Source organism: Numida meleagris, chromosome 9 (assembly GCF_002078875.1).
Source record: "Numida meleagris isolate 19003 breed g44 Domestic line chromosome 9, NumMel1.0, whole genome shotgun sequence".
NCBI classification, from domain to species: domain Eukaryota; kingdom Metazoa; phylum Chordata; class Aves; order Galliformes; family Numididae; genus Numida; species Numida meleagris.
This window is the reverse complement of record NC_034417.1, coordinates 19,078,124-19,088,218: the sequence shown is the minus strand read 5'-3', so window position 1 is coordinate 19,088,218 and position 10,095 is coordinate 19,078,124. Positions and strand designations below refer to the sequence as shown.

General features: G+C 58.2%; 1 protein-coding gene across 1 annotated transcript; it reads right to left on the bottom strand.

Annotated features, from left to right (window-relative positions):
• PAQR5 (progestin and adipoQ receptor family member 5) lies at positions 260 to 7,330 on the bottom strand. Its single transcript, XM_021407385.1, has 9 exons — positions 7,075 to 7,330; positions 5,275 to 5,315; positions 4,870 to 5,041; positions 4,613 to 4,740; positions 4,336 to 4,538; positions 4,028 to 4,154; positions 2,642 to 2,738; positions 2,214 to 2,355; positions 260 to 2,073 (listed from the first exon to the last, which is right to left on the bottom strand). Exons 3-9 carry the CDS (start codon positions 4,918 to 4,920, stop codon positions 1,838 to 1,840), a joined length of 984 nt encoding a protein of 327 aa, XP_021263060.1. The 5' UTR covers positions 4,921 to 5,041; positions 5,275 to 5,315; positions 7,075 to 7,330; the 3' UTR covers positions 260 to 1,837.

Sequence of the window (10,095 nt, the reverse complement as noted above, 5' to 3'; positions counted from 1 at the left end):
GGGTGTGGAGGGGCGGGCCCGCAGAGCCGGACGGTGAGCGCAGGGCCCCGGGGTGCAGCGCCGCTCTTTCTGAGAGGAAAAGTTTCCCAGTGCCCAACTGGAACCTGCCCTGGCACAAGGCGAGGCCGTCAGTCTCGCCCTTCGAGGCCATCACTCTCGCCCTGCCGCTGTTACCTGCGAGCAGAGGCCGACCCCCTCCCACCACCTCCTCTCAGGCAGTGCAGAAAGCGATTTGTTCGAGGCAAATCAACGTCCTCCATTGCAATCGGTCCCAAAGCTTTTATTTCCGGATGCGAAGGCCGCACCGTCCGTCACAGCGCTTCGCGAGGCCCATCTGCAGCCGAGCAAGGCGTGTGGCCTGGCAGTGCCGCTCCAGGAGCAAACCACGCCTGGTATTTTGCTCACACTGGGAGGACCACGGGACTTCAAACCATAGAGCAAACAAAGTCACAGCGGTGGATGTAAAGATGACAGAGTCTTAAATCGTGTCTGGCAGACAGAGCGTGTTTCTTTCCGGCTGCACACGTACTCCACGTAAATAAGCTTTGCAATTATTCGCAATTATCTCTGCAGCGATTATTTTCACAGATAGAAATAGAACCATCCAAATCAGGTTAGAATACATCAGTGCCGCGGTTCTATTAGTTTCCTCTCTTAATGGAATAAAACTGCTGAATAAACAATTATGTTCCAGTGCTTATAAATATTAATATCTTGGTCAGCTTTCAAAAGCAAGTTTGTTATCAAAAGACTTAGTAGCCCCATCGTATCCTTAACGAGCTGTTGTGTTGCCACACCAAAGTGCATCTCTTCTACCTTGCGAGAGGTAATTAATTATACACAAACCAGTTATACACCCGTATGATTACCGAGAGATAGTGCTCCACAGCAGGCATCACCGCATCACATGTGAGGTGCTGGCTAAAACCAATGTGGCAGCTGAGTGGCAAGCATCCTCAAAGCCCTGAAGAGTTCTTCCATGTGTTCTTGGAGGAGAGGTGATCCCCTAAGGCTGCTTGATCCATGGAGCACCGAGGTGCCCTGGATAATTCCTTAAAACTAAATGTAAGGCAGGCTCTGGTCCGGCCCAGCCCCACATCGGTTAGGCACTTGGGTGGAGCATCAGGCAGCAGGCTGCAGATATTTGGAGTTTTACTTCCAGCACCAGAAAGGTTGGGCTCAGCCCTGGGGCACGGCGGCTCGCACTGCATCCACATCCTGCCGTGGGGTTCTGCTGCTGACCAGCATCATGGGATCACAGACTGGCAGGGGTGCAAGGGACCCCGAAGCACACCCAGTTCCAACCTTCTGCCATGGAGGGGTTGAGCAGATCACCCAGGGCCCTGTCCATGGCCTTGGTCACCTCCAGCAATGGAGCACCCACAGCTCCGGTCAGCAGTGCCAGCACCTCGCTGCCTCTGAGTAAAGGATTTCCTCCTAACGTCTGACCACATCTCTCCTTTTTCAGTTTAAAACTGTTCCCCCTGACAGCAAGGACACTTGTGCCCCCTCCGTAAGGCAGAACTGGTGAATGCCTCTTGCTCTGGAAAGCATTGGCACATACCTCCCTTTTGCAGAAAAAAACGTTAAAAATTACTTTAAATATTTCCGGTGATGAAATATCAGCTTGATTGAAAGCATTTCATAACCTATCCCCAGCCTGAAAGCCCTATGTACAAACACCAGTGCAATACGTTTCGCTCTCGAGGATCCGCCAAGAGACATTTTCTCATAGAGCGCACGCGAAGAAACGCTGTGTTCTCCCCATCCGTCAGCTGTCCAGGTTCTGTCCTGTGCAGCAGCAAACCAGGAACCCACATCCTACGGCCCAGGGGCCCTAATGCTCGTGCAGCTTCTCCCAGTGCAAGGGCTCCGGCGCACGGCGGAGCTGTGCGCAGCAGCGCACGATGACCGCCAACCCAACAGCCATGCACATGCCCATGGGCGCCAGTGCTTGCAGCAGCGATGTGGCCGGGAGCCGCGACTGCCGCTCGCTCATGTCCATCAGGATGGCTTCCAGCTGGAAGTGCGTGCCCAGGATGCCGCAGACATGGAACACCTGGTGGCTGTGCCCTGCGAGGAAGCCAGAAGTACTCAAGGAAAACGCAAGTTTTGTTCGACCGCGACCGCGAGAGCCGTCGCCTCCTGGAGATGCGTTCATAAATATTTGTTCTGCCTGACGAGGAAGCAAAGCTCAGCCTCCTGCTGCTTACCGATGTAGTCGAAGTGTCCCGGCGCCAGCCTCTCGGGCAGGTGGGTGGCGAAGATGAAGCAGGTGAGGAAGGCGAAGGCCGTGTGCCTGTAGTGGGCAGCGACCGTGGGATCCGCGCAGCTCCACGCCGTGCACAGGTAGAACTGCGGGAGGTGGGGGTGGGACAGAGCGAGACCCTTGGCCCCCAGGGTCCCAGCATCACCGGCCCCACACCAGCAAAACGCCCACCCCCAAAGGCATTAAGGTCCCTCCCAACCCAAGCCGCCAGTCTGTGATTAAGGTCTGGCAGCTTCAGTGAGTGCCGTGCTTGGATGGGTGCAGGAAAAAATAACGCCATCTCTTTTCCTGCAGGAGTTTGTTTTTCTTTTTCAAAACGGACATGTTTTCCCAAGTGCTCGCAGCCTGAGCAGCCCCGTGCTGTGAGCGTACCCTGTAGAAGAGCGGAATGCTGTCGAAGAGGTACGGGTACACGAAGGCCAGCGTGCGGAATGCCTTGCTGAGCCGCGGCCGCTCCAGCTCCAGGAACCTGCAGGCAGCAGAGCAGCACCGGGTGAGGCTGCAGCAGTGCTGGGCTTTGCTGCCACCACTACAGAGCTGCAGCTTGGTGCACAGTGCCCTCGCCCTCCTGCTATGACTCCCAGACCAGGGGAGGCCACCTCTCCAGCTGCCACCCTTGGCCTGTTTCCATCCATCGCTTAGGGCACGCCAGGAAGCAGCTCTTTTTTACACCCTCCTGATTGTTCTGCTGATTTTCTCTACTGCTCATTCACTGTTGCCCATCAGCAGCTGGGAACGGAGCTTGCTGGCAAACAGCTGCTGCCCCTGCTGTTGTTAACTGAGTTTTCACTCTTGGTTTTTGATCCAGTCTTTAGGAGCTAGGATTGCAAGCAGAATGCAACTGCATTGCTTTGGGTCCTGCTGTGCTTTGCATCCTGCTGTGCTTTGGACCCTGCCTTGCTTTAGGCCTTGCCTTGCTTTAAACCTTGCCTTGCTTGAGGCCCTGCCTTGCTTTGGGTCCTAAAACTCTTCCTGGTAATGCAGCTCTCAGGCTGCAGTCACCGATGTTTGTTAATTAAGCTGTATTGCAGCTTGTGCCTGAGAGGCATGGAACGTCTCCATGTGCCTCTGTCTCACACCCTGCCAAGACTCTACAATTGTCATTTAGGGGAATGCACAGAACGAGTGACTGAAATCTGAGAGTTAATTAATTTAACCAGTTGCTTTTTTTATGGCATCACCCTTATAATAGATGTAGGAGCCTGTTGGTTATCATCATACCACATCTGAGGCAGAAAGCCTATGTCTGGATGGGGAACAGCATTCTGCATTGTGTTGCCCAGGAAATTAACACCGGTGAAGCGTTGGAATGGCTGCAATCACACAGTGACTGAAGAGCCAGCCCCCAAAATAAAGCAGCGGAGGAGCAGCGGGGCTCTCCTTGGCCGGATGCGGACCTCACAGAACCTCCCACTGCCAAAACGTGGGGCAGGCAGCCAGGAACAGCACAGGGCCCCATTCACGGGCGGGTACGGCTTCTGCTGCAGCAAGGAAGCACAGACAGGTTTGTCTGCTCCGTGCAGGAGACGCCAAACCCGCAGGCATGAAAGGAGCCCTTGTAGGGCGGCTCTCGGGGCAGGCATAGCACGAAGGCCATGCATGCTCATTGCAGCCCATCCGCGTGCGCTGCCCGCCTGGCCATGCTGGTCCTGTGGCACAAGTGAACAGCTGGGAATTGACTACATAAAAAAACCCAGCACCGAGCGCGCAGCTGGAACGCAGCTGAGCCACTGAAATATGACTCAGGAGGGCACGCACCTGGAGTAGCAGGCCAGGCTGGTGCTCAGCACCGTGTTCAACACCGCGACGGGGACGTAGCAGTGGTGGAAGATGCTACCGACCCATTCTTCCGGGAACACGTAGGCTGAATACGCCAGGGCCGAACCTGGAGGAGGACGGGAAGATGTGGTGGGAAGTGCCCTCTGCCCAGCAGGGGCTCCCCAAACCCCAAATCCCATTTCACCGGTGTTTGGGCCAACAGTGCTGCAGGGCCGCACCCCAAACCCACCCATCCCCATAGAATTCCTTGCAGGTTCCTCATCCCAAGGCGAACCCCCTGTCCTTACCCAAGCTGTACATGCTGAGCGCCGCGTAGTCGAAGAAGTAGCAGATGTGCCGGGCGCGGGCCGACATGGGGCTGAAGGTGTGGGCGCAGCTGGAGGCCAGCGGGTAGATGCAGCAGCTGAGCAGGTAGGCGAGTAGTGGCCAGGCAGGGGGGTCCCGGCCCCCTGGCCCCCGCAGCCGCCCCACCAGCATCCACACGAAGTACCTGTGAGCACAGGGTGAGCGTCACGCCCGGTGCATCCCCTGCCACGGCGGCGCGGTGACGGCCGCGAGACGCACCATGCGGGGAGGAAGTGGGTCCAGATGTTGAGCGTTTCGTTGGTCATCTGGAAGGCGCTGAGGAGGCAGTCAGCTGCTGAGATCCTCGGGGGGCGGTACCCGCAGAGGATGCCCTGCTCCTGGTAGCCCTGCGAGGTGCAGAGCGGTGGCAGAGCGTCCCCCAAGGGGAGGTCCGGCCGGTCAGCACCCCGGCTGCAGGGTGAGGGTCCCGCATCCCTCCCAGCCCCAGGGGTTGGGGATGGAAGCTTCTTTCTGACCTTAGGCACTTGGTGGATGCTGAGCAGCCGGGGCAGCTTCAGGCTCAGCATTGTGCTGTCGGGACCGCGGCTCTGCGGGACGGTGCCTCACATCCCTGCCCTGGGGACGGCACCAAAAGCAGAGGGGACGTGGCTGCCCTGTGGCGATGGCTCTGCGCTCAGGACGGGTGGCCTGGGGGACATGAGCGTTGGTGGGGACGTGGTCTCCAGTGCACTGGTTCTGAAGGCGTGGATGCTGGGGATGGAAGGTGGCATCCCCTGCAGCCAGCATGGGGTTTCGTGGGGTCCCCCACTGCCACTCATACAGGGATGGGGTGAAGTGGGGGATGTGGGGCTGTCCCCACCTACCCACTCCCCATCAGACACCGGGGAACAGGGAGCAATCCCAGCACCTCCAGCACTTACCAGACCACACCGTCTCTCCGCTCCCTGCCTGCACCTCGGGGCTGTGGAGTAAAGGCAACAAAAGGTGAATTCCCAGGGTGGAAAGCAGCAGAGCTGTGGGCAGCACCCTGCGATGTGCCCCACTGCATCCACGCCTCCTCCTCGCCCTCCCCATAACCTCCCCGAGTGGGGATGCGTCACACCTTGCTGCTGCACGGAACGGCCGCAGAGCCCCACCAGAGCCCTTTGCTCCCTTCTCCCAGCGCTGCCCACCGTGTGTCCCTGCCCGGGCTGTGCCCTGCTCTCTGCAGACGGGGCCGGGGGGGCAGGGGGTGCCCGGGAAGGGCAGTGGCCAGGAGGTGGTTAACAAGGGAAAAATTAACAAGGTGAGAGAGCAATAAACCTGACATGGAATGAAGTTGGAAATGCCTTTAGTTAAAGATTAGACTCCAGTCGGGACCTTTCTCTTGGCTGTTGCACCAGCAGTGTGCCGGTATTTGCATTCTCCACCAGCAAAGGCACACAGCTCTGCCTGCTCCCGTCCCCACTGATAGGAACACAATGAGCGCAACGATGGGATGGAACAAAAATACTTTTTCTTATCTTGGAGATAAGAATGTGTGAGCTGTGTGACGAGCTGGCACCAGGCACGCGCTGGGCTGCAAATATACGGGGGCAGCAGGGTTTGCAGGAGTGCAAAACAGGGATGGCAGCGGGGATGGGAGCAGGAACAGGGATGGGGATGGGGACGGGAATGGGGACAGGGATGGGAATGGGGATGGGGATGGAAATGGGGATGGGGATGGGAATGGGGATGGGGATGCCTGCCCATGCATCCAAGCATCTTCTCCTCTTGCCTGGCCAGAAGGAACAGCCCAGTGCAGACGTAGCACAGTCCCATTGCGTGCACAACTTCTCCGAGTGGCACAGGGGCGCTCAGAGTGACAAAGTGACCTCAGCAAACCGAAAAAAATGATAAAAATGGTGGGTGGCTGCAAAGCTTCCTGCTTCCCAGGGGAAACTCAATGGGTCAGCTGTGGGTGACGCGGCTGGGGACAGCGCCTGGGGACAGACAGAGGGACCCGGCCTCTCGCAGCAGGGAGCTCCCCAGCTGCAGTAACCAGTTTGTGTTTTTACGAGCAAAATGAGTCACTGGGCTGAGGCCGCAGGAGCAGCAGGCACACCCTGCAGCCCCACTCCTTCCTGCTCCCGGGGCATATTCGGTGAGACACAGGCAGTGGGGCAGGGACGGGGGACATCACCCCGGTGGGAAGGACAGACATATGTTGAGCTGCAACCTCTGTGGCAGCAGGCTGCAAAGCCTGGAGGCGTGCTGCTAACACACCCTTCTCCTCCTCCTTCTCCCCCTGTTCCTCCTCCTCCTCTTTCTCCCCATCCCCACGGCCATGCGCAGCCCCAACTCATCCCCATCGGCGCATCGGCTCAGTGTGCGTGTGGAGCCGTGTGTGTCAATGGAGGGGAAGATATTTTAGCTGTTAATCGTTAACTTTTATGGCTTCCTTAGAGCAGCGCAGGAGCAGGACCGGCTGAGCCGTAGAGCTGGGGTTGTGCAGGGGCTGTGGCTGCATGCAACACATGGGTTGTGCACCAGCGGCTCGGCGGTACCCAAGCCGAGCTGGGTACTCAGACCCCTTCTCCACCAAGAGAAGAGTTCCATCTGCCCCACACATAAACCCCCACATTCCCCAGCCTCACACAGTCAGGAAGCAGCAGCGCAGCAGCACAGCAGCACAGCAGCCTTCGGGACAGCAGCACAAAGCGCAGCGGCAGAGCGGGGCGAAGCGAGCGTGCCGTACTTACACAGCGGCCGGGCACGGGGCTGGGCGATGCCGCGCTGGCGCCGAGCTGTTGCTCATCTGTGTACAAACAGAGCCCGCATGGCCCAGCGATGGAGCTGCGAGGGAGGGGTCGGTGGGACGGGATGGGGCCGCCTGGGGACGGTTCCCGCTGGGCGCGGGAAGGACGCGGGGAGGTCAGCGCGCGCGGTTGGGTTGGAGCCAAGGAGAGCTGGCCGAGTGCGAGGGGAATGGGAAAAAAAAAAGAAAAAAGAAAAAAAAAATAGAACCCACAACAAAACACCACCGGAAATCGCCGCGGCCAAACTCTGTCGGATCGCGCTCCGATCGGCTTCAGCCAGGCTGGGAGGAAGCAGGAAAAATGCGAGCTGCCGGGCTTCTCCCTGCGCGCAGCTCCCGGCCCCGCCGCTCGAGCACCGGAAAAGAGCAGAAAGTTGCTCAACTGTCTCCAAGGAGACTGGAAAAGTGCAAAGCGCCGTGTAGGGAGGGAGGTGCCGCTGCCCGGAGGTGTCCCCGCATCGCTCCCTCAGGGCTCCGCCGGGACCCCGTGCATTCCCTGCTTCCCACGCAGCTCTGCGGAGCTCGCAGCGTTCTTATAGAGCGGCAGAGAGAGGACTGGGAGTCACTGGAGAGCACTGTGTGGCCATTACTGTAAAGAGCCAAAGGAATGGCATGCGGACATACCCACAGCCATTACCCTCAGCGCTGCATCCAGACCTAATGCACCATTCACGCAGCACGGCAAGAATTAATGCTCATCTCAACCCATCCAGCCCAGCCAGCATGGGCAGAGTGAGAGTGCTTCCCAGAGCCGGGTGAGCCATCCCTCCGCCCCAAACAACATGTCTGGGTTTGCTTTGGGAGCACAGGGAGGATGCACAGGTGGCTGGGCTGGGTGTGCACACCTGCATCCAGCTGTGGGTGCTCACACCTGCATCCAGCTGTGGGTGCTCACACCTGCATCCAGCTGTGGGTGCTCACACCTGCATCCAGCTGTGGGTACTCACACCTGCATCCAGCTGTGGGGCTCCCAGGGGATGCTGCCGCTGACCCCACTGCCTGGTGCCACTGTTCCCAAAGCGCTGCTGGCACTCAGCGTGCACTTTGAACCATTTCCTGCACTTCTGCCTCTTTTCTCCCCGTCCCCATGTCACCTTTTGGGACAGCTCAGCTGGACGATGCTCCCACCCCGCAGTGCCCTGGGCACACAGAGTCACTCTCCCTGAGGTGACAGCGTTGTGCCCTGCAAGGGTGGGGATGCAGACATCTCCTACTCACCCCTCTCCTGCACAGCAGCTGCTGCCTGCCAGCACTGTAACCCAGCAGCCTTCCTTACATTGCCGGCCCTGCACCCACAGCACAGCAAAGGCTCCCAGCAGTACCGGCGCGGTCGGTTGGAAACCAGTGGAAACTCTCCAGCTGTAAAAGGTGTTTAATGAGCTCGGGGCACAACCCTCGTGACATTGTTTGCAGCTAAATAGGAATGGAGCTGACACGCAGCCACGCACACAGGACAACATGGGGATCTGGAAAGAGCTGCAAGCACGGGTTGGCCATGGGCTGCTGCTGCCCCTTATCTCTGGAGTCAAACCAGCAGGAGAAGGCATTTGCAGTGCGGAAGATACAGGCTGCAGAGCACAGGTGCAGGATAAAGGTCACAAAGCAGGGGACAGGGACAGGGCACTTGGTGACACAAAGCCCTGTGCAAATGCACACCCACCTCAGCAGTGCACACCCCTGCAGCTGTGCAGCCCCTCCAGAAGTGCTCCAGCCCCATGCAGACGTGCACAGCCCCGCACAGCCCAGGGGCAGAGGTCCTCCTCCATCCTGCACATCCCAGCCTGATGCAGACGATGGTGACGGCTCTGAGCACAAGTATTTTTTTCCACTGTTTAAATTCTTTAAATGAATTCTGCAGTCTGACCGTGGGCTCTCTCAACATTTCAGTGTAGGTGCAAAGACCAACCATGGGAAGGGCCTAAAATCAGTTGGAAATCGAGCCCGGTCACTGGGCAGAGCCACCCCAGGAGGAACAGGGCTGCACACTGCTCCCAATCCCTGCAGCCCCACTGCTCACGGAGGTGTGGAGGCAGAAGTGGTTAATATTTAATGCAACCCTAAGCCCGCATGTTTAATTACACACATTTAATTTATCGCCGTGGTCTGCCTTGAGTTGCAGCCCTGCAAACCTGGATCCTGCCCAGAGATGGGGCAGAACAATGGGAGCAAGAGCTGCAGATGTGCCAGCCTAACAAACCATCCTATGGGGCCAAACAATGGCACCCCGCACTGGGAAGTGCTTCCTCCCACCCTGCTCGTCCTCGCTGGCTTCTGGCCACGTTGCCCAGCACAGCTGGCTCGGCCCTGCCATGCACAGAGGGCTCAGCATCCATAGTTAATGCACCGTGAGCAGCTCAGCCCCTGGGCAGGGGGAGGTGGCAGCTCCCCACCAGCTGCCTCTGCTGACAGCACATGGTTCGAAGGGTAAAACACAAAGATCCAGCAGCACAGAGCGGGGTTAATGGGATCGCGCCAATCCGCGCTGGCACTCGGGATCAAGAGGGGATTTCCATAAGAAGGCCTCTTTATGATCAAATTAATGGGTTAGCATTCCCCACCCAAGCAATGCCATTTGGATTTTGTGTTATTTTCCCTCCGGTAATGGGCTTTGCAGAAGCAAATCTGTTTAGGTTCTCCCTGCACACACGTGCCCGCAGTTCCTAGGCTGGAAGGCAGCGGGGGCAGTGCTGAAACCAGGAGCATCCCCAGGGCCTTGGGTTGCACAGATCCCAGCTCTGGAGGACTGCTGGGACATGCCAGTGTTAGAAAGCAGCTGTGACTTTCCCAATTAGAAAGCCCAAGGTGCTCTACCCACCAGGCTCCTGCCCTGCACTGCAGTCCCAGCAGTGGGGAAGGTGATGCAGAAGCATTGCATGGGCGCAGGAAAGCTGGCCCTGCATCACCTGCTGCATTACACTGGAGCGTGTGGGAAGTGCTCTGCCAGAGCCCTCCGCCTGCAGAGCCT